We start from the raw sequence: 24055 nt of genomic DNA, 5'->3' as shown, positions 1-24055 counted from the left end.
TTTTCCCAAAAAAATACGAGGTGCTACAACTAGTAGATCCCACATTAATATTATATATATATATATATATATATTTCATATATTTAATTCAAAAAATATAAAAGCAATTTTTACACTAAATAAAAACATCGCAGGGGTTTTTGTCCTTAACAAAAACACAATGTGCAATTTGTCTCAACTCCAAACCACAAGAGGGGTTTTTGTATTTTTCCCAAAAAAAATACGAGGTGCTACAACTAGTAGATCCCACATTAATATATATATATATATATATATATATACATTTCATATATTTAATTCAAAAAATATAAAAGCAAATCAAACTTTAAATAAAAAAAACCCATCCACCCAGACCTTCCCGGGATTGGATGCTTTGTCGAGGGGGTAGCTGATGACCTAATCCAGGGGGAAGGTGTCCTCACCCCCAAATTTTGCCGAGAATGGAAATGCTTAATCACGACCAAATTCGAGAATGGTGACCTCGCGAATGGCCACCATCCCCCCTTGGAAGAGGTCATGGGTAAATTTTGGGTCGGCCAACATTCTCAATGAGTGAGTGCTGACCGCTGGCAAAGCCACCACCCTTCACAAAGCACCCATCCTCGACAAGGGCAGGGGCGGGAGGTTTTTTTTTTTTTTTTTTTCCCCTTGTAATTTTCATTTTTTTTAATTTTATGAATTATATATATAATTATATAATATATTAATATGGATCCCACAAAAAGTATCACGTTAGATTTTCCATTAACTTTGAATTAAAAATTAATGGTAGGCTATTCACTGAAAAAAATTGATGGTAGGTTAGTTTTGAAATAAAATTGAAACATTCTCAGAAAATTTTTGAAGGACTAACATAGAGAAAATTCTCAAACGTTGAGTTAAATGAAATATTTTACCCTTATAACTAGGTACAATCAGCGTGTTGAGCAAATTCAAGAAATTATTTAATTTATGTAATTTTTTTAATCATTTCCGAGAGGAACTTCTAATAGTTTTCACGATCGAAAAAATATTTCATTTAAAAACTTTTAATGTTTATTTTTTATTTTTAATATGACCATGGAAGAACAGGACACAAAATTTGACTTCCTTCCAGAAATGGCACAGGCTAATAGATGAAAATCACAAAATTATTCAGGAAAGGGGGCATAAATCATTCCAAAAACGGCAGATTTTTTTTTGGGGAAATCAATGTCCCCTAAACTGGTCGAATCTTTCAACCTGAGCAGGAAATTAATTAATGAATGAATGGACTCATCTAATTATATCCTATCTAGAAATAAAGTGGAAATTACAAAATCCAATTTTAGTTTAAATATATGTGTGTGTGTGTGTGTGTGTGTGTGTGTGTGTGTAAGATTTTATCATTTTGATATTGGCTTAGTTGTTCAAGCTATGGGTAACCGAATAGATCTTAAGGTGTCAGAGACAATATGTTCAATTCAGATGGAATCCTTTGTAAAGCATTACCAGCTCGATCGGAAGCGCATATGAAGGCGCATCGTCTCTAAAGATTCATGTCTGTACCAACTTTGATACACTTGCTTTCCTCTGTTTCAGGGTCCTCCTGGTGATGATTTCATTTTGATGATAGATGGTTAAAGCAAGGAGTCGTCCTTTTATATTCGCATCTGTCCACCAATCTCGTTTATTGCTATTGCTTATCTATTGAATGTTATACCTGGCAACGAGCGCGAAACGAAGAGACATGAGAAGAACAGAGATCAAGAGAGGCGAGTTATCGAACAGATCAGCCTGACCCTGATGGATTGATCACTCGCTAGCCTTGCATGTTGTTCTAGGGGCTGGAACTCATACAGATAAATTTACATCGTTATCAAACATCTTGGATCCCACACTTCTATTTCAAAGTCTGGCACCAAAACAATTCGTAGGGTTATATCGGCTCGTGATGGGCCAGGGGAGAATAATCTTACCACAATGAAGAGGCATAACTTACACCAGAAAGTTGCAGCAATAACTCCTCATTGTGTGGTGGATCCTGAAGCTCGAGATAAATTCCAGGGACATGGCATTATCATTGCTCGTATGAATAACTGCCCAGTCCTTTGACATGACTCTGCCGCAATCCTGACCTGAGGAATCTGTGCATGTTTTTAAACCAAAATGAGATACCAGAATCTACTGAGTCCTTACGACAATGCGCACATCATCATACTTATGAACCAAAAGCAAGGAGGAATTACGCTTAATGCAAGCTTCTCATAATATACAGAAGGGGAACAAAATCGGAAACGTTTATGACAATAATAATCAATCGAGAATAAAGGTAAAGCATATACTGCTTCAAGTGCAGTTTTGATATAGTATGAGAAGCCCATTTCAACCTCATGTTTTAATCTGGCGTTTGTGTTTCCGCTTCTTGGACTTTGATTTGTCATGCAAGTTTCCTAAGGATCTGCAGTCATAGATTTCCACGAACTTCAAAGATTTTATTTGATGGAGACCCTCAATGGTTTTGAGATTGTCACAAGAGTGCACTTGGAGAACTTCGAGCCTTTGCAGCTTCGATAGATCACCCAACGTTTGCAAGAGATCACAGTTGTGGATGACTGCATCCTCCAAGGACTCTATTTCTCCGAGACCTCGAACCTCGCTTACTTCCTCGCAGTTTGTCAGCTCCAAAACTAAGAGATTCCTCAATTCTGACAGATCAAGCAAACCATTGAGCAAGTGGCAGTCCTTTATGCTCAACATTCTCACTTTTTTCGAAAGGAGCACATTCATGTTAACGAAGTTGCATTTATGCGCAGAGAGATGCTCCAGTGATTTAAATTCTGCAACCTGAGGACCTCCGAGACCATCATTTCTTATCGAACAATTAACAACATCTAAATATGACAGCTTTTCCAAGTTGCGAAGATGCGGCACTACATTATCAAGCTCAACATGGGAAAGACACAATCTTGATAAATTAGACATAAGACGGAACTCTTCCAATGAGGCAGTGATGCTTGGAATGCATAATTCCAGTGTCTCCAACTTGGACAGCTCTGAGCTCCAATCGACGTGGAAATCTGATAGTTGGTCCCAATGCTTCCCAACATCAAGAAACAATTGCAGATGGACAAGACATTTCAACTCTGAAAGACTCGGGAATTTCTGTAGCTTCTGAGATTTGACACGCAAACTAATCAGACTTTTGGGAAGCTCTGGCAACTCTTCAAGATCATCGCAGGATTCTAAATGAAGTTTTTCCAAACAGAACAGCTCATTAATTGTATGTGGCAATGAACTGATACTCGTAAACGACAGATCTAGAATTCGCAAGGAGGTCAATCTCCCAATTTTAGCAGTGATTGGTCCACGCAAGTTATTGCAGTATCCAGCATATAATTCTTCAAGATTCTCCAATCCTCCGATGGAGCTGGGTAACATACTTATCGAACTAGATTCCATCTTTATCACTTTTAACTTCCTCAAGTTTCCAATGGAGTTTGGCAATTCTGCAACTTTCACCTTTGACAGATCCAACTCTTGCAGTGACTCTAGATCTCCAAGTGAGTCAGGGAGTTCCTTGAGTCCAAGACAATCACTTAAATTAGAAAGAGACTCAAATTGCTTTAACACTTCAGTTGGCCTTGTACCCTCTAGGAATTTAACATTGACCACTTCCAGAGTAGACAAGGACGTTAGAAGTCCAATTCCTGCAGGCAACTCGAAAAGCTGACCATCCCCTCTCATGACAATCTTTTCCAGATGTATCTGATTACATAGTTCTTCTGGCAAATTTGTCAGAGAATTGCATCCCCTGATATTCAAGTACTTGAGACATTGTACCTTTCCAATGGAGGCGTCAATTTCAGCCAGTGCTTCGCAATCTTCCAGGATGAGTCTCTCCAGAGACATGAGGTTTGAGAAATCAGGGGTTTTGATCAAGTTTTTGCAACTTGTCAGATTCAGAACTTTCAACTTTTTTGCCATCTACAATAGAAGAAAAATGGGAAGAGAGAATTCTCAGAGATGATGGTATTGAAAGTTGAAACAACATTATTTGGAAGAGTAGTAAATCCATTGGATCATATATTTTATTTTTTTACCTCAATTAGGTTCCATCCTTCCCACTCATGGCTAATGGAACTCCTTGAGAGGTCGAGAACCACTAAGTCGTTTAAATGTAAGTTTGCTACCTTTAGGTCCAGAGGGCAGGAATGCCAAGAAAGCCATTTCAAGTTTGAAAGAGAGCGCTTGAATTCTCCTTTGAAGGTCCCTCCATGCAATTCGAGGAACGTCAAACTATTCTCACTTTTCAATTCATTGGTAGAGGTGCAGTCCCACAGAGATTGATCATAGCATATACCACGAGCTTCCATATTCTCTTCACCCTGCATCATATTAGAAAAGGAGAAAAAAAAGAGTGGTAAAAAAAAATGAGCCACAAAAAAATAAAAAAAGAAAAAAAAGAAAAAGAACGATCTTTTGATTTTCTCTTTAGAAGAGACGAATGCAATAACATTAATGTGCATGCTAGCAAGATAAATCACTCATGTAGGTCTCAGTATTATCCTCTGTTTGCTTTGTCGATTTCATAGTGAACTCGAGAATTGGGGAGAGCCTGTCAGACAGCCCTGTGAACGCCTCAGCTCTCTAACAGTGGCTGAGAAAGATCCTCTACTGCAACCAGCGGGGCCCCTGGAGGCCGACCGAGCTACTACCTCATGCTCAGGCCAAACAGCAATGGTTGATACACCAGATATAGGTCCTGAATCCTTAGAAAATCATGCACACAAAGACACAAGTCTATAGGACCGACGATTTTGTTCAAGTAACGTATGTAATTACATGCTTAAATAGGTCGTTACATGCTCTATTGTACATTACCTCTTCTGTCTTCAACAAGTCTAGGACTTCCAGGTGCATCCACAACCTACTGTCATTTCGGCGAACAAGTTCCCTTCCAAGATCTCTGACAAGCTTATGCATCCAAAACTTATCCCTGTCTATAGTTTTTAACAAACACATGAAGCCAAGGATTTCAAGTTGCATCTCTGGAAAGAAATCACAAGCATCCCACATGTAAACTGGGCTAGCTTTCTCTATGCCATCAAAAAACATTGCAATATCGAGAAATATTTGTCTGGTCTCACTGTCCAGAGCTTCATAGCTTAGCATCAATTTGTCTTGGATACCATGATAAGGTATTTTCTCCAACTTCTTCAGCATACCTCCCCATAATTCTTGACATTTGCGATTGAGAGATGAGCCCAAGATCTCCAATGCTAAAGGAAGTCCACCGATATGATCAACAATCTGCTTTGAAAGACTATAGTAGTCATATGGAGGAGCGTCGCTTCCAAAGGCATGCATGCAAAACAGTTGAAGAGCTTTATCTTGATTCATTGCTGACACTTCGAAAGCTAGAACTTTATCAAATTCGTCCTGCTTAACTGCCATGACATTTATGTTTCTAGTTGTAACAATGACCCTACTTCCAGATCCATACCAGCTAGACTTTCCAGCTAATTGCTTTATTTGCTCCCTCTCATCAACATCATCAAGGACTATGAGAACTTTCATCTTACGAAATCTCTCTCTAATTTTCTTAGTCCCACTACTTTTCTTAAGAATGTCCCTGAATAGCTGGTCTTGCAAATACTTGAGGCCTTCATGTTTTGATGATTCTCGAACATCCAATAGAAAGCTTGATCCATCAAAATGACTAGACATTTGGTCGAAGACAACCTTTGCAAGAGTAGTCTTGCCAATCCCGCTCATTCCGTGGATAGCAACAAAGGATACGCCTCTAGACTCAATGTCTATCAAATTCTTGATGCTCTCCACTTGATCTTGCACTCCAACTAGATATGGACCCTTATGTTTTACCTTCAGCTTGTTAAGAACTCCTCCAACAATCAGTCTACATAATTTGGTATAACTGCACAAGTAGAAATTTATCTTAGGGGAAGGCAACGTTTTAGATTATCACCACAGCTTTATAACTCATGTACATCAGTTATAATAATGATCGATACACCATATATTGTAAATAATGATTTTCTCATACATCTTTATGTTGGTATCTTAGCTAATAGTGGATGCTGATTCATTCCAGGCTGGAATCATTATCCTGTTATTTTGATCAATACAGTCGAAAACTAGACCAGGTTTGCAACAGCAAATATCTGGTCAGTAGGAAGGTCTAAAAGGGGAATATATTCAACGATGTGAGAAAAAATGGGAAAGATTAAATCAGGATTTTCTCCAATGTAGAAGATTATGTATATCACTATCCTGAGAATTTACTAAGCTGCTGGTATGACCACACCCCAGCACCTCACCCAAAAAAAAATTACTAAGGCATAGTTAATGTATGCTGCGTCTTCCTTTATTTCCTGGCAAGTATTATTCTAACTAGAATAAGAAAAAACCATTTTAGGATACTTAACGGCAGGAGTATGCACTCAGTTCATAATATTATATTGGTAGAAAATCAGGGCCAACTCAAAATTGAAAAAATTTAGTGCATGTTTAATTGGCTTCAATGGAAATGAATGAAATGGAATCAGCGGCCATATGAAGAGCAACCATTTTCTACGGTTGTTTCCATTCCATTCCTTTCCATTTATGCCTATATCAAATGTAACCTTACTCTTTATGTCTTAGTTCCCATCCTTTGATTCCAGCAACCTCTTTAAGAGCTCCCTCCCACGGCTGGACTGACTCATAAGCTAAGTTCCTCTTGTGTTCCTTTAGAGCAGCAGTGTACAATTCTGTCTTGAGCCCAACATCAGCAGGCTTTACGTCATAGAAGATGGGTAGGATCTCCAGTCTACTATTGGATCTTGCCCTTAAATCAACCATATGTTTAAGTTCAGAGAGGCACCATGCACTAGAAGCATAGCCTTTGGAGAAGATAGGTATATAGATTTTGAAGTTGCTAGGAGTTGCTGGAAGGTCATGTCCTATCGCTCCAAATTCATGGAGCTTCTTGTCATCAATGAACACACTGATTCCAGCCTTGATCATATTTCGTTGAAGGCAATCAATAATTTCGCCACAACCATTGCAGCTTAGCATTACTTCATATTCAGTTGCTGATGCTTCTGAATCTATCTTTACATCTTCCGTAGGAGTAGCTTCATCTGAGATATAACAGTCACTAAATGTTAATTAAGGAAAAGAAAGCCATAAACCATGTAGTTTGTTTATAACAACTACAAGGAGGGAAAAAGGGTAAATTGCGTTCCCTGTATCACAAAATGACATTTAAGACTAATTTAAATCCAAATTAAATAACACTCAATCCCATTGATCATGCTAACAACTCTTTTGGTCGTGTCTATTTATTTTCAGTCTCATACCGTTCATGGTTATCGTTATTTGATCTTCCAGAAAACTGAGTTCTTCAGGCGGCTCCCTAGAAAGTTCAGATTCTCCTCTCAAAAGATGGGGCTTTATATTTGCAGCATATCGGCCAATTGTGCCAAATTTTGCTCTCGCCTTGTCCCAAAGTCCTCCTACTAGTGAGCTTGTCTTGCCGAAGAGACTTGTCTGTGAGACAAGTGACGTACCATTTGAGTTTGAAAAAAATATGTATATATATTACATGAGAAAATTAAGGTGCCATAGAGGCCTTGTATGAGACGCTTCACAATTTTCCCGTCAATTTACCTCTTCTGCAACTTGATTGATGGTATCCTGATGCACCGCCTGCTCCTGAGGAAGCTGGTATGGGCTGCTTGAGGAGACTGATGAAACCACGGTAGGCCGCTCTGCGCTGCTTGAGGAGACATATAAAGCAGTAGGCCAGTCTGCGCTGCTTGAGGAGACAGATAAAGCAGTAGGCCGGGATTGGCTGCTCAAGGAGACTGACAAAGATGAGGTAGGCCAGTATCGGCCACTCAAAGAGACAGATGAAAACGTGGTAGGCCGGTGTTGACTGCTCGAGGAGACTGACGAAAATGCGGTAGGCAGGTATGCGCCGCTTGGGTAGATTGACGAAAACAAGGTCGGCCAGTATTGACTGCCCGAGGGGACAGATGAAAACGTGGTTGGCCGGTATTGGCTGCTTGAGGAGACTGACGACAACGAGATGGGCCAGTATCGGCAGCTTGAGGAGACAGACGAAGACGTGGTAGGCCGGTATAGGCTGCTTGAGTTGACTGATGAAATTATTCCGTCTTCTATTATAACAAGGACAGGTCTGGAGCTCCTGCCTACTAGTAGCCTCATTTCCCAAATTTGCTCGGAATCATGGACAATAACTGCAACCTTCTTGTTCTTAAACAATGCTTTCATCAGCTGGTTAAGATCGCCTTCCGAAGGTGCCAATGGAACTGGACTTTCCATTTCTTTAACATCATAAAGTGAACAACTGCGTGATAGCTCTATTTGTAGCTCGGTATGCTTGGTATGAGATTGGCGCGCTTCTTCCATATATCCTTTGAAACAATATAATTCAAAGTGAATGTCAGTAGGATGCAACTGAACTTGGACCACAATGCAATGATGAGATCCCATCCTGAAGCCAACCAACCATATTTCATCAGAAAAAGAGCCTTGTGATGTAGCAGTTACTGCTGCTGGAACATGCCTCCCCAAGAATCGGTCGCTCACATATATATCGCGTCTTCGTAGTATCTCAGTCAAAACATCTGAATCTCTAGAAAACCAGGAACAACCGCGAGAACTGATAAATGGCCTACAATAGAAGAAGGGGGGGAAAAAAGAGTAAATATCGAGTAATAAATAACTAATCCATGCCGTATTTTAGAGTAGACCACTGCGGCAACCTCAATATCATCTCAGCTGTCAAGTCAGCCCCAGAGAAACATAACAGAGTACCACCGGAATGACAAAACTAATGATGAGTTTAAAAAGGAAGATATCAATATCCCATGAAACATCAATCGAAGCAATTGGCGTTAGTTGTCTGAACATATTCTGCATAGCATAGATTATCAGTACATCTATACTGCATAGCAAACTCAGGATGAAAAGAGCTTCACCTCCTGTAGGGATCAGTCGTAACTGTACCAATCTCGGTGTCTGCAACCAGCACATTTGTTCTGTATGAAGATTCTGACATCATGTCATTCCTTGAAACCGAGGAATCTTCAACATAGTCCTCAGAAACACGGGATCCATCTTGCGGGAGATTTTTGAGAAGGTAATCCAGCAAGAGTTCCTTGGGATCCATTCCACCAGAGCGTTCCATAGCAAGGAATTAAACAGCGGCGCGGTGGCGGCCACCGATCCGGGCCGATATGTGGTAACGATATCGCGGCCAAAATAGCGGCCGTTACAGACGACGATTTAAGGGTTTTGAAGAAAGAAACGACCTTGAACCTTCAAATTTTGTTGATTAAGGCGACGCCAACCTCGAATTGCTGATTGATAAAAGAGAAGATAGGGAGAGTAACGTTGAAATTGGGACAAATGTGCAGAAGCACTCGAAGAACAATATTATCTCTGGAGGAAGCGTACACCATCCGTCTCTGTCTGACCCACTCTCTACCCGTTTCGTGTCAGTCTTTGCAAAACATCATACCAATCGCTTTCTACTCATCTGTAATTGAGTAAACACAGGATGACGATATTATCCAGGGGTCCGGTACCTTTTTTTTAACGATACCAGACTCTACCCGTAAAAAACAGATTTCGAAATTTTGAAATCCGACCCTACCTCGTTGTAACATGAAATCAAAACCTACACGAAACTTGAATTATACTGTAGATTTTGGGTACCTTATTAGAACCTGTAACTTTTTTTTTTCTCTTCAAACACAAGAAATGTAAATAACTAAAATCGAAAAGATCTCATTCACAATTAAGCAAAATAAATAAATGTCGACATAAATTAATTGGATCATATTCATTCACAGAACTAGAAGATTATGTAGCTCTCTTTATGATTATATAATAGAAAAATCAAATACGCAACTAAAAGATTATATGGCTATTTAGCAAAAAAAAAAAAGATGATGTAGCTCTTCTTAGTAAATAAAACAAATGAGCTCTCCTTAGAATTTTGTAGCTATTACATCGCATACAGAGGATTATGTAAATATAAAATAATTTTTTCAAGAAAAATATAGGTTTCATATATCGGTTCCGTGGATACCTTGTATGTTGGAACCAGAACCGGAATCGGAATCTATTTTCACCGGTTCCTTAAATTACTACTCGGACCCTATCCCATTTTCAATTGGAATTACCCGAATCCTATCCTAATAGGTAGGTTCCAACCGATTCTGGAGTATATTCAGTATCCATGCACATCCCCGAAGAACACCATGACAAAAGTAGTACTACACATTTGGAGGTCGACGATCAGCAATGCAAATTAAACTAATGTCGGTAACGGTTCAGAGAGAACTTCAAGTTCGAGTCATATCAGTCCACCTATATGTTTGTCTGTCAAGTTAAAATGCAGAATATAATAGTGCATTGGGTGGAGATTTAGAATCCCTTACATGACATTAAGTTGTGGTTTGTACATCAATTCAAGGATTCAATACCTTCAGTTTAAATGTTTAGTATTTGTCCTATTTGTGATGAAATATACCAAATACTAAACGCTTGAATTAAGATACTTAGACATTTAAAGTGAAAGTAAAAGTTATAAACACTTGTACTAATCAAAAGTACTAAAAGTCCTAAATATTTAAACTAAATTACTAAATACTTGAACTAAAAGTAGTAATACGTGTTACAACAACTTTATATGTCATACTAAAAAGACGTTTCTTTTTATTGCATGGTTAGCGCAATTATTCATGAAGTATGAAGAAACAAAAAAGAACAGTAGAGAAGTTGGGAGGACGGAAGGGGGAGGGAGAGGGAAAGAGTAGAGGATAGATTCATGGTACGTGAATTTGGAAAATTACATCAAAAAAGAAAATGGAAAAGAAAAAAAAAAGTAAATCGGTGTATTAATAACGAATTTACAATTATAGGCATCCATTTAGTTGTACTCACTAATCAAATCATGGGTAGCATATGTAATTCACTGGAAAAAAAAAAAACGTAAAATGGGTTTTAGGGCTTCAGGATTCACTGAAAAGTCCGGTGATTTTGGAAATAGAAAGTGAAAAGAAAGGCTTCACCCTCTGAAAGAGCACTAAAGTAGTAGAAAATATTATCACTAATCTTCTCTTTTGGTGTCACTTTTTACTTCCCAAAATATCCATATACATCATCTCTAATTAATTACGTCCATTATATTTGGACAACTAATTAATTTTATTAAGTAAGTTTCAAGTTGCTTGCCATTTTTCTTCTCCACCTCCCACTCTCTCTATTTTTCTCACCCTTTCTTATTTTCCTCTTTTTTCCTGTTCTTTCTTCTTCTTTTTTTTAGTGCGTAGGGTGAGTGCTTTGTCTAGTTGGAGTTCATAGAGAAGACCGTTTGGAATAGGTCACCCGAGAAAAGAGAAGAAGGAATAAATGGAATGAGAGATGAAAAGGGTAAAAGGGGGATGCAGGGAGTGGTTGGCAATTTTTCAAAATAATTGCTTTTTCTAACCGAAGTTTAATGTCCTTATTAATGGGATAATATGGAGCAAGAGTAATTTGAGTAGGTAAAGTGAGATCAAAGGTTAAACCAACGTGAGTAGGTTCATGCGTTTCGGTACTTACTTGGCTTAAGTAAGGTCTCGGATTTGAGTCATTTTGAATTCAGAAAATGCACGTTGGGAGAGTTTGACTTCTTAATAGGTTGACCGGCTCGACTCGATTAGTCGTGGTCCAATTGAGCTTCCGGATACTATGATTCACACTTTAAAAAGGTGAGAGGTAAAGTGAGATCAAATGTGGAATAAACATAAATATTTGAACAAAAGTACAATGAGTCAACCAACACTTAGAATTCTTTAGGGGTGTGCACAGATATCTGGTATATCCGAAATCGATCGAAATCTAAACATTAGGATAGGGTCCGGGTAGCTCATATTGAAAATATAATACGGTTCGGTACTAAAATAAGGAACCGGTAAAAAACGGTTTCAATTTCGATTCTTGCATGTAGGGTACCCAGAATTGGAATCGGAACAGATATCCGGATCCGGATAATATTTCTCCCATTATATATATATATATAGTTATATTTAGATATTCATATATTTACAAAATATAGTCACCAATTTAAAAAGAAAATCTAAATCTATGTCGACATTTTAATTTGTGTAATTACTGATTATGAATAAGACATTTTCGATTTTATTTAGTAAGATAAAAAAAATTTACAAATTCCAACAGGTTACCCAGAACCTGTGGTATAATATAGGTTCTGAGTAGGTTCCAATTTCGAGACTTACTAGGATGGGGTCCGGTTTCAAAATTTTGGAACATGTTCCTTACAGGGTAGGATCCGAATATCGTAAAAAAAACATGGTACTCGGACCCGCGCACCCCTATAATTTTCCATGATTATCATATTAAGGCTACTTACCCAATCCTAAATATAATGAAATTCCAAATTAAATAAATAAGTAGAATGGAAACTGAACTTCTTATTTAATTGCTCAGTCTGTTCCACGCTGCAGAATTTATCAATAGTGCGGATCTTCGGAGAACTACCTTCTTTGGACATGATAAATCGATGCCCAATTAAACGGGAGTTAGTCTCCTACCCAAAAAAAAATGGGAGTAGTCTCAGTCAATATTTGAAAGATTTGTTTGGAACTAATTGTTGTCATTAAAAGGCTTCTAATCTCACTCATTTTAGAATAATAAAAGAAAATTTAATATTATTAAGCAATAAGTATGACTTATTACATTAATATGTGATCATCATGGCCTATTGAGAAAATTATTACTCACCTTGTTTAGTAAGTCATTTTTAATTCGAAGAATTTATTTTATAATCATATATTATGTGTTAGATAATAGCCTCTTATTATATTGGACAAGATGAATTTTCTATGATGGCTTTGGACCACTCAAAAAAAAGAAGGGAAATATGTACCTTGTCAAGTTCACAATATAGAAGCTCCCTGAATAAGAAGCCCACAAGGTGCCACAGTTAGACTATCCCAACCAAATGCTGGGGGATCCTAGTTCGGGGAAAGGGGGTTGCCGCCACCCAAGAGTACCGAGACAGCTGTGACAATTCGATTTCGGGACCCCAATATTTAACATGATATCTACTAATTAAGTCATAGTTTCATTTTGATTGGGACTAAAATGGTAGACTTGTGAAGAACAGCTTTGGGGGAGATACTGTCTTGCACGTAATGTATTTGGTAATGATAATGATAATGGAAATTGATGATGATAATAATAATAATAATAAAAAAAATAAATAAATAAATAAATAATGAACCTTCTTCTTTTTATATATATTTTTTGGTAATGAGTCTAATGACCTTTCATTGAAATTTCGAAACCAAAGGGGCCTTCTTTGAAGAAAATTTTTCGCATCAAGGATACCCTTGGTCGAGAAAATATTACATGGTTATGACTCATCTACCACGGTATGTATAGCTTCGAATTAAATTTGACATATTACTCTGGGAAGCTTATAAAACTTTTGTATTTTAATTTTATTTGACACTGTTATTCTTCCTTATGTCTAAGATGGTTCATTTTGTTATTATATCGATTCTTGTAGTATATATTTGCATTCTTTCGAGCACAAATTTGTTTGTTAAAACATAAAAAATTTTTGTAACCCAAAAAAATAAAAATGTTTTCATTAACTAACATCAAGTTTCAAATAATGAATATAATTGAATTCAATTATACCTAATTGTTTATTAATATTAGGTGATAACCCTCGGGTTACAAAGAGAATTTGGCGCGAATATGAGTTTGACTTATATTCTCAAAAGTTACAGGAATCAAAATAAGATTAGAAGTGCAAACATAATTTATCGTTTTAACATATAATAAGAATATGGCATACTTCATTTAATCTTAGAAAAATATATGTATCTGAAATATACATTATAGTATATAAACTAATATTATAGATATATAGATAATAAAAGATGATTGTATCTAATATATATAAACAAAAAAAAAATTCTACTCAACCAACATAAGTTGGTTTAAGCGGTTCGGCACTTGTTCTCCTTAATCAAGGTCTCGAGTTCGAGTCTTGTGAATGGAGAAAATGCATGTTGGGAGAGTTTTACCCCTTAGTAGGCTGACACAGCTCGAACTAAATTAGTCAGGGCGTCCATTGGACTTTCTAATACCATGATGCACTGAAAAAAAAAAAAATTCAGTTTATAAATAAATTAATATTCAAGATAACATATCAACTTTCATCTAATAGTACATATAAAAGGAATAGTATTCATACAACTAAATGTTAAACCTATATATAAAACATATATAACTGCATTCATACATAGTTGTATATTCATATATGCATATCAAGAGAAAGGACCGAGTTGAATTGGGACTCGGAAGAACATAGTAATTTTAAGGGGAAGAGAAAATCTTAAACAATCTTACCTCATATTGAGGAAAAATCAATAAGATTTTTTAATCAATAATAATTATGATAATTATTCGAGTGATTAGCACAAATTCTCTTATTTCATACAATTAACTTGATACTTTCTCACGCCACATGTCGATGTAGGATCATCCTAGAACTTCTCATGAAAAGAGCTTTTGATACCTCGATATGTCATTAACAATCATCAAGTAAAATTTTCACTTTTTTAAAAATATCATAATAAGCAATTAATATGTACCAATAATATGGATTAAATAGAGAAATTAGTTGAATTTAATCACAATGAAAAATATGCCAAATTCGTTTAACCTAAGCATGATTGACTTGTAGAGACACTCATCGTGAATTTGAAGGCTTGCTCACTCTTCAGCTTTTATATGTTATAAATATAAATAAGGTAAATTATTTCATTTCTCTCAATTTTAACTCAGTTTTTAAAATATTTTCTGAAAAAAATCTAAAGTTTCGGTTTCGTTCCAATTCTAGTTTACCATCGATTTTCCGTCCAAAATTGATATAAAAAAATATTACGCGCTACAACTAATAGATACACATTAATATATTATATATATTTAATTCAAAAAACATAAAAGCAAATGAAACTTTTTAAAAAATAACCTATCCACCCAGAGCTTCCCGGGTTTGGGTGCTTTGTCGAGGGTGCTAGCTGATGACCTAACCAGGGGGATGGTGGCCTCACCCCCAAATTTTTCTGAGATTGGAAATGCTTAATCACGACCAAATTCGGGAATAGTGCCCTCGCTAATGGCCACCATCCCTCCTTGAAAGAGATCACGAGTAAATTTTGGGTTCGGCAACGTTCTCATTGAGGGGGTGGTGACCGCCGGCGGAGCCACCACCCCTTGCAAAGAATGCACCCTCGGCAAGGGCAGGGGTGGGTGGGTTTTTTTTTTTAATTTCTTAATTTTCAATTTTTTAACTTTATGAATTATATATATAAATATTTAATATATTAATATGGATTCCACAAAAAGTGTCACGTCAGATTTTCCATTAACTTTGAATTGAAAATTGATGGTAGGCTATTCATCGAAAAAAATTGATGGTAGATTAGTTTTGAAATAAAATTGAAACATTCTCAAAAACTTTTTGAAGGACTAACATTGAGAAAATTCTCAAACGTTGAGTTAAATGAAGTAATTTACCCTTATAACTAGGTACAATCAGCGTGTTGCGCAGATTTAAAAAATTATTTAATTTATCTAATTTTTTTTAATCATTTCCGAGAGGAACTTCTAATATTTTTCACGATCGAGAAAATATTCCATTTAAAAACTTTTAATGTTTATTTTTTTTTTATTTTTAATATGACGATTGAAGGACAGGACACAAAAGTTGACTTCCTTCCAGAAATGGCATAAGCTAATAGATGAAAATCACAAAATTGTTCAAAACAGGGGGCATTATCATTCCAAAAGGGCACCTTTTTTGGGGGAAATCAATGTCCCCTAAACTGGTCGAATCTTTCCACCTGAGCAGGAAATTAATGAATGAATGAATGAATGGACTAATCTAATTATATCCTATCCTATAAATAAAGTGAAAATTACAAAATGGGATTTTAGTTTAAATACGTGTATATATATACACACACGCGCACATATATATAGAATATTTTATCATTTTGATATTGGATATTAGCAGGAAAGGATTAAGCAGACATTAAATGGACATCATGAAGGGCTTAGCTGTTCAAGCTAAGGGGAACCCAATAGATCTTAAGGTGTCGGAGACAACATGTGATGTAATCCTTTGTAAAGCATTCGCAGCCCGATCGGAAGAGTATATGAAGACGCATCATCTCTAAATACTCATGCCTGCACCAACTTTGATCCACTTGATTTCCTCTGTTTTGGGGTCCTCCTGGTGATGATTTCATTTCGATGATAGATGGTGAAAGTAAGGAGTCGTTCTTTTATAATCGCATTTATCCACTGATCTCGTTTATTGCTATTGCTTATCTATTGAATGTTATAACCGGCAACGAGCGCAAAACAAAGAGACATGAGAAGAACGGAAATCGAGAGAGGCGAGTTATCGAACAGATCGGCCTGAGAAAGCCTTGCCTGATGGAGTGATCACTCGCTAGCCTTGCTTGTTTTTATACGGTGGGCTCGAACTCGAACTCGTTCAGATAAATTTACAATCGTTATCAAACATTTTGGATTTTAGGGTTTTAGTGTTTTATCAAACACACTTCTACTTCGAAGTCCGGCACCAAAACAATTCGTAGGGTTGCACCGGCTTGTGATGGGCCAAGGGAGAATAATCTTTTCACAACAAAGAGGCATAACTAACACCAGAAAGTTGCAGCAACTCCTCATTGTGTGGTGGATCCTGAATCTCGAGATAAATTCCAGGGACATGGCATTGTCATTGCTCGTATGGCATTGTCATTGCTCGTATGAATAACTGCCCAGTTCTTTGACATGACTCTGCTGCGATCCTGATATGAGGAATCTGTGCATGTTTTTAAACCAAAATGAGATGCCAGAATCTACTGAGTCCCTACGAGAGGCAGACAAAATGCGCACATCATCATACTTATGAACCAAAGCAAGCTTCTCGTAATATACAGAAGGGGAACCAAATCAGAGTAGATCCATCTCCCTGCAAAGTGCACTGAGAAGGACAAGGACCAACCTCATGTTTTAATCTGGCGTTTGTGTTTCTGCTTCTTGGACTTTGATTTGTCATGCAAATCTCCCAAGCATCTGCAGTTATAGATTTCCACGAACTTCAAAGATTTTATTTGCAGGAGACCCTCAATGGTTTTGAGATTGTCGCAAGAGTGTACTTTGAGCAATTCGAGCCTTTGCAGCTTCGATAGATCACCCAACGTTTGCAAGAGATCACAGTTGTGGATGACTGCATCCTCCAAGGACTCTATTTCTCCGAGACCTCGAACCTCGCTTACTTCCTCGCAGTTTGTCAGCTCCAAAACTAAGAGATTCCTCAATTCTGACAGATCAAGCGAACCATTGAGCAAGTGGCAGTCCTTTATGCTCAACATTCTCAATTTTTTCGAAAGCAGCACATTCATGTTAACGAAGTTGCATTTATGTGCAGAGAGATGCTCCAGTGATTTAAATTCTGCAACCTGAGGACCTCCGAGACCATCATCTTTCATCGAACAATTAACAACATCTAAATATGACAGCTTTTCCAAGTTGCGAAGATGCGGCACTACATCATCAAGCACAACATGGGAAAGACACAATCTTGATAAATTAGACATAGGACTGAACTCTTTCAATGAGGCAGTGACGTTCGGAATGCATAATTCCAATGTCTCCAACTTGGACAGCTCTGAGCTCCAATCGACGTGGAAATCTGATAGTTGGTCCCAATGCTTCCCAACATCAAGAAACAATTGCAGATGGACAAGACTTTTCAACTCTGAAAGACTCGGGAATTTCTGTAGCTTCCGAGATTTGACATGCAAACTAACCAGACTTTTGGGAAGCTCTGGCAATTCTTCAAGATCATTGCAGGATTCTAAATGAAGTTTTTCCAAGCATAACAGCTCATTAATTGTATGTGGCAATGAACTGATACTCGTAAACGACAGATCTAGAATTCGCAAGAAGGTCAATCTCCCAATTTTAGCAGGGATCGGTCCATGCAAGTTATTGCAGTTTCTGGCATATAATTCTTCAAGATTCTCCAATCCTCCAATGGAGCTGGGTAACATACTTATCGAACTAGATTCCATCTTTATCACTTTTAACTTCCTCAAGTTTCCAATGGAGTTTGGCAATTCCGCAACTTTCACCTTCGACAGATCCAACTCTTGCAGTGACTCTAGATCTCCAAGTGAGTCAGGGAGTTCCTTGAGTCCAAGAAAATCACTTAAATTAGAAAGAGACTCAAATTGCTTTAATACTCCGGTTGGCCTTGTACCCTCTAGGAATTTAACATTGACCACTTCCAGAGTAGACAAGGACGTTAGAAGTCCAATTCCTGCAGGCAACTCGAAAAGCTGACCATCCCCTCTCATGACAATCTTTTCCAGATGTATCTGATTACATAGTTCTTCTGGCAAATTTGTCAGAGAATTGCATCCCCTGATATTCAAGTACTTGAGACATTGTACCTTTCCAATGGAGGCGTCAATTTCAGCCAGTGCTTCGCAATCTTCCAGGATGAGTCTCTCCAAAGACATGAGGTTTGAGAAATCAGGGGTTTTGATCAAGTTTTTGCAACTTGTCAGATTCAGAACTTTCAACTTTTTTGCCATCTACAATAGAAGAAAAATGGGAAGAGAGAATTCTCAGAGATGACGGTATTGAAAGTTGAAACAACATTATTTGGAAGAGTAGTAAATCCATTGGATCATATATTTTATTTTTTACCTCAATTAGGCTCCATCCTTCCCACTCATAGCTAATGGAACTCCTTGAGAGGTCGAGAACCACTAAGTCGTTTAAACGTAAGCTCGCTACCTTTAGGTCCACTGGGCAGGAATGCCAAGAAAGCCATTTCAAGTTTGAAAGAGAGCACTTGAATTCTCCTTTGAAGGTCCCTCCATGCAATTCGAGAAACGTCAAACTATTCTCACTTTTCAATTCATTGGTAGAGGTGCAGTCCCACAGAGATTGATCATAGCATATACCACGAGCTTCAATATTCTCTTCACCCTGCATTATATTAGGGAAGGAGAGAAAAAAGAGTGGTAAAAAAAAATGAGCCACAAAAAAAAAAAAAAAGAGAGAAAAGAAAAAGAATGATCTTTTGATTCTCTTTAGAGGACACGAATGCAATAACATTAATGTGCTTGCTAGCAAGATAAATCACTCATGGAGATCTCAGTATTATCCTCTATTTGCTTTGTCGTTTTCATAGTGAAATTGAGAATTGGGGAGAGCCTGTCAGACAGCCATGTGAACACCTCAGCTCTCTAATAGGGCCGAGAAAGATCCTCTACTGCAACCAGCAGGGCCCCTGGAGGCCGACCGAGCTACTACCTCATGCTCAGGCCAAACAGCCATGGTTGATACACCAGATATAGGTTCTGAATCCTTAGAAAATCATGCACAAAAAGACACAAGCCTATAGGACCGACGATCTTGTTCAAGTAACGTATGTAATTACATGCTTAAATAGGTTGTTACATGCTCTATTGTACATTACCTCTTCTGTCTTCAACATGTCTAGGACTTCCTGGTACATCCACAACCTACTGTCATTTCGGCGAACAAGTTCCTTTCCAAGATCTCTAACAAGCTCATGCATCCAAAACTTATCCCTGTCTACAGTTTTTAGCAAACACATGAAGCCAAGGATTTCAAGTTGCATCTCTGGAAAGAAATCACAAGCATCCCACATGTAAACGGGGCTAGCTTTCTCCATACCAACAAAAAACAATGCAATATCGAGAAATATTTGTCTGGTCTCACTGTCCAGAGCTTCATAGCTTAGCATCAATTTGTCATGGATGCCATGATAAGGTATTTTCTCCAACTTCTTCAGCATATCTCCCCATACTTCTTGACATTTGCGATTGAGAGATGAGCCCAAGATCTCCAATGCTAAAGGAAGTCCACCGATATGATCAACAATCTGCTTTGAAAGACCATAGTAGTCCTGTGGAGGAGCATCGCTTCCAAAGGCATGCATGCAAAACAGTTGAAGAGCTTTATCTTGATTCATTGCTGGCACTTCAAAAGCTAGAACTTTATCAAATTCGTCCTGCTTAACTGCCACGACGTTTATGTTTCTAGTTGTAACGATGACCCTACTTCCAGATCCATACCAGCTAGACTTTCCAGCTAATTTCTTTATTTGATCCCTCTCATCAACATCATCAAGGACTATGAGAACTTTCATCTTACGAAATCTCTCTCTAATTTTCTTAGTCCCACCACTTTTGTTAAGAATGTCCCTGAATAGCTGGTCTTGCAAATACTCGAGGCCTTCATGTTTTGATGATTCTTGAACGTCCGATAGAAAGCTTGATCCGTCAAAATTACTCAACATTTGGTCGAAGACAACCTTTGCAAGAGTCGTCTTGCCAATCCCGTCCTTTCCGTGGATAGCAACAAAGGATACACCTCTAGACTCGATGTCTATCAAATTCTTGATGCTCTCCACTTGATCTTGCACTCCAACTAGATAGGGACCCTTATGTTTTACCTTCAGCTTGTTAAGAACTCCTCCAACAATCAGTCTACATAATTTGATATAACTGCACAAGTAGAAATTTATCTTAGAGGAAGGCAACTTTTAGATTATCACCAAAGTTTTATAAGTCATGTATATCAGCTATAATAATGATCGATACACCATATATTGTAAATAATGATTTTCCCATATCATCTTTATGTTGGTATCTTAACTAATAATGGATATTGATTCATTCGAGTTCGGAATCTTTACCCTGTTGTTTTGATCAATACAGTCGAAAACTAGACCAGGTTTGCAACAGCAAATATCTGGTCAGTAGGAAGGTCTAAAAGGCGAATAGATTCAACAATGTGAGAAAAAATGGGAAAGACTAGACCAGGATTTTCTCCAATGTAGAAGATTATGTATATCACTATCCTGAGAATTTACTAAGGTGCTGGTATGACTGCACCCCAGCACCTTACCCAAAAATAAAAAAAAAATTACTAAGGCATAGTTAATGTATGCTGTGTTTTCCTTAATTTCCTGGCAAGTATTGTTCTAACTAGAATAAGAAATAACCATTAGAGGATACATAACAGCAGGAGTATGCACTCAGTTCATAATATTATATTGGTAGAAAATCAGGGCCAACTCAAAATTGAAAAAAAATTTAGTGCATGTTTAATTGGCTTCAATGGAAATGTATGAAATGGAATCAGCGGCCATATGAAGAGCAACCATTTTCTACAGTTGTTTCCCTTCGGTTCCTTTCCATTTATGCATATATCAAATGTAACCTTACTCTTTATGTCTTAGCTCCCATCCTTTGATTCCAGCCACCTCTTTAAGAGCTCCTTCCCACAGCTGGACTAACTCATAAGTTAAGTTCCTCTTGTGTTGCTTTAGAGCAGCAGTGTACAATTCTGTCTTGAGTCCAACATCAGCAGGCTCCACGTCATAGAAGATGGGCAGGATCTCCAGTCTACTATTGAATCTTGTCCTTAAATCAACCATGTGTTTAAGTTCAGAGAGGCACCGTGCACTAGAAGCATAACCTTCGGAGAAGATAGGTATATAGATTTTGAAGTTGCTAGGAGTTGCTGGAAGGTCATGTCCTATCGCTCCAGATTCATGGAGCTTCTTGTCATCAATGAACACACTGATTCCAGCCTTGAGCATATTTCGTTGAAGGCAATCAATAAATTCGCCACCACCATGGCAGCTCAGCATTACTTCATATTCGGTTGCTGATGCTTCTGAATCTATATTTACATCTTCCATATGAGTAGCTTCATCTGAGATATAACAGTCACTAAATGTTAATTAAGGAAAAGAAAGCCATACACCATGTAGTTCGTTTATAACAACTACAAGGAGTGAGAAAAGGGTAAATTGCAATCCCCGTATCACAAAATGACATTTAAGACTAATTTAAATCCAAATTAAATAACCCTCAATCCCATTGATCATGCTAACATAATAGGAAAACAACTCTTTTGGTCATCAATGTCTATTTATTTTCAGTCTCCTACCTTTCACAAGTACTGTTATTTGATCTTTCGGAATAGTGAGTTTTTCAGGCGGCTCCTTAGGAAGTTTAGATTCTTCTCTCAAAAGATGGGGCCTTGGATTTGCAGCAAATAGGCCAATTGTGCCAAATTTTGCTCTCGCCTTGTCCCAAAGTCTTCCTACTAGTGAGCTTGTCTTGCCAAAGAGATTTGTCCAGTATTGGCTGCTTGAGGAGACAGACGAAGACGTGGTAGGCCAGTATAGGCTGCTTGAGATGACTGATGAAATTATTCTGTCTTCTATTGTAACAAGGACAGGTCTGTAGCTCCAGCCTACCAGTAGCCTCATTTCCCTAATTTGCTCGGAATCATGGACAATAACGGCAACCCTTTTTTCCTTAAACAATGCTTTCAAGCGCTGGTTAAGATCGCCTTCCGAAGGTGCCGGTAGAACCATTTCTTTAACATCATAAAGTGAACAACTGGGTGGTAGCTCTATTAGCAGCTGGGTATGCTTGCTATGAGATTGGCGCGCTTCTTTGATATATCCTTTGAAACAATATAATTTAAAGTGAATGTCAGTGGGGTGCAACTGAACTTGGACCACAATGCAATGATGAGATCCCATCCTGAAGCCAACCAACCATATTTCATCCGAAAAAGAGCCTTGAGATGTAGCAGTTACTGTTGCTGGAACATGCCTCCCCAAGAATTGCTCGCTCACACATATATCGCAGCTTCGTAGTATTTCAGTCAAAACATCTGAATCTCTAGAAAACCAGGAACAACTGCGAAAATTGATAAATGGCCTACAATAGAAGAGGTGGGGGGGGGGGGGGGGGGGGGGGGGGGGGGGGGGGGGGGAAGAGAGTAAATATCGAGTAATAAATAACTAATCCATGCCGTATTTTAGAGTAGACCACTGCGGCAACCTCAATATCATCTCAGCAGTCAAGTCAGCCCCAGAGAAACATAAGAGAGTACCACCGGGATGACAAAACTTATGATGAGTTTAAAAAGGAAGAGATCAATATCCCATGAAACATCAATCGAAGCAATTGGCGTTAGTTGTTCGAACATGTTCTGCATAGCATAGATTATCGGTACATCTATACCATATAGCAAACTCAGAATGAAAAGAGCTTCACCTCCTGCTGGGATCAGTCGTAACTGTACCAATCTCGGTGTCTGCAACCAGCATCGTTGTTCTGTAAGAAGATTCTGACATCATGTCATTCCTTGAAACCGAGGAATCTTCAACATCGTCCTCAGAAACGCGGGATCCATCTTGCGGGAATTTTTTGTGAAGGTAATCCAGCAAGAGTTCCTTGGGGTCCATTCCACCAGAGCGTTCCATAGCAAGGAATAAAATAGCGGCGCAGTGGCGGCCGCCGATATGTGGTAACGATATCGCGGCCAAAATAGCGGCCGTTACAGACGACGATTTAAGGGTTTTGAAGAAAGAAACGACCTCGATCCTTCAAATTTTGTTGATTTAGGCGACGCCAACCTCGAATTGCCGATTGATAAATAGAAGATAGGGAGAGTAACGAGAGTCATACAGCTGCGATGGCTCGCCTATATCCGTCTCGGGCAATTCAAAGAATATGAAATGTGTGTTTTGTTGTGTAGTGTTTTGAGTTAAAGTTAAAGTTAAAATCTTAAATCACGATTTTAAAAACAAACGGAGCAGAAATTGGGACAAATGGGCAGAAGCACCCGAAGAACAATATTATCTAGGGAGGAAGCGTACACCATCCGTCTCTGTCTGGCCCACTCCCAACCCGTTTCGTGTAAGTCTTTGCAAAACATTGTACCAATCACTTTCTACTCATCTGAGGAAACACCGGATGACAATATTATCCCGGGGTCCGATATATATATATTTTTAACGATACTCGGACTCCAATCGTAGGGAGTAGATTCCAAAATTTTAGAACTGAATCCTAATTTATTGTGACATGAAACTGAAACCTATACGAAATCT

The 24055-nt window shown here is 38.0% G+C and overlaps 2 protein-coding genes across 9 annotated transcripts; both read right to left on the bottom strand.

The window, feature by feature from the left end:
• Positions 1–1724: 1724 nt before the first annotated feature.
• On the bottom strand, positions 1725–9489 carry LOC116187736 (TMV resistance protein N-like). Of its 3 annotated transcripts, XM_031516653.1 has the most exons (8): positions 8970–9489; positions 7633–8662; positions 7323–7512; positions 6611–7103; positions 4843–5896; positions 4062–4346; positions 2349–3945; positions 1725–2105 (listed from the first exon to the last, which is right to left on the bottom strand). In XM_031516653.1, the coding sequence occupies exons 1-7, from the start codon at positions 9176–9178 to the stop codon at positions 2350–2352; spliced, it is 4857 nt and encodes a 1618-aa protein (XP_031372513.1). In that variant the 5' UTR covers positions 9179–9489; the 3' UTR covers positions 1725–2105; position 2349. The 3 variants fall into 3 exon arrangements, with proteins under 3 accessions (XP_031372513.1, XP_031372512.1, XP_031372514.1); XM_031516652.1 differs by lacking the exon at positions 1725–2105 and having other exon boundaries at positions 2204–3945; XM_031516654.1 differs by lacking the exons at positions 1725–2105; positions 8970–9489 and having other exon boundaries at positions 2204–3945; positions 7633–8402; positions 8498–8639.
• Positions 9490–16486: 6997 nt separating this feature from the next.
• On the bottom strand, positions 16487–23679 carry LOC116187737 (TMV resistance protein N-like). 6 transcript variants are annotated; one of them, XM_031516659.1, is made up of 8 exons: positions 23217–23356; positions 22713–22877; positions 22093–22617; positions 21363–21855; positions 19586–20639; positions 18808–19092; positions 17096–18692; positions 16487–16960 (listed from the first exon to the last, which is right to left on the bottom strand). In XM_031516659.1, the coding sequence occupies exons 2-7, from the start codon at positions 22720–22722 to the stop codon at positions 17097–17099; spliced, it is 3963 nt and encodes a 1320-aa protein (XP_031372519.1). In that variant the 5' UTR covers positions 22723–22877; positions 23217–23356; the 3' UTR covers positions 16487–16960; position 17096. The 6 variants fall into 6 exon arrangements, with proteins under 6 accessions (XP_031372519.1, XP_031372518.1, XP_031372515.1 ...); XM_031516658.1 differs by having other exon boundaries at positions 22093–22838; positions 23217–23679; XM_031516655.1 differs by having other exon boundaries at positions 22093–22877; positions 23217–23675.
• Positions 23680–24055: the final 376 nt, after the last annotated feature.

The sequence above is a fragment of the Punica granatum genome, chromosome 8 (genome assembly GCF_007655135.1).
Source record: "Punica granatum isolate Tunisia-2019 chromosome 8, ASM765513v2, whole genome shotgun sequence".
In the NCBI taxonomy this organism is placed as follows: Eukaryota; Viridiplantae; Streptophyta; class Magnoliopsida; order Myrtales; family Lythraceae; genus Punica; species Punica granatum.
Note: the sequence above shows the minus strand (reverse complement) of the source record. Positions and strands in the feature narration are given on the sequence as shown.

Bases quoted from the DNA above. Each gene is read 5' to 3' on its own strand.
- LOC116187736 (XM_031516653.1), bottom strand. From the start codon at position 9,178: ATGGAACGCTCTGGTGGAATGGATCCCAAGGAACTCTTGCTGGATTAC. The intron at 7,104-7,322 runs GTATGAGACTGA...GTTATATCTCAG, and splicing joins AATAACGATAACCATGAACG to ATGAAGCTACTCCTACGGAA. The intron at 5,897-6,610 runs GTAAGGTTACAT...CTACTTGTGCAG, and splicing joins TGGGAACTAAGACATAAAGA to TTATACCAAATTATGTAGAC.
- LOC116187737 (XM_031516656.1), bottom strand. From the start codon at position 23,425: ATGGAACGCTCTGGTGGAATGGACCCCAAGGAACTCTTGCTGGATTAC. The intron at 20,640-21,362 runs GTAAGGTTACAT...CTACTTGTGCAG, and splicing joins TGGGAGCTAAGACATAAAGA to TTATATCAAATTATGTAGAC. The intron at 18,693-18,807 runs GTAAAAAATAAA...CTTCTATTGTAG, and splicing joins AAGGATGGAGCCTAATTGAG to ATGGCAAAAAAGTTGAAAGT.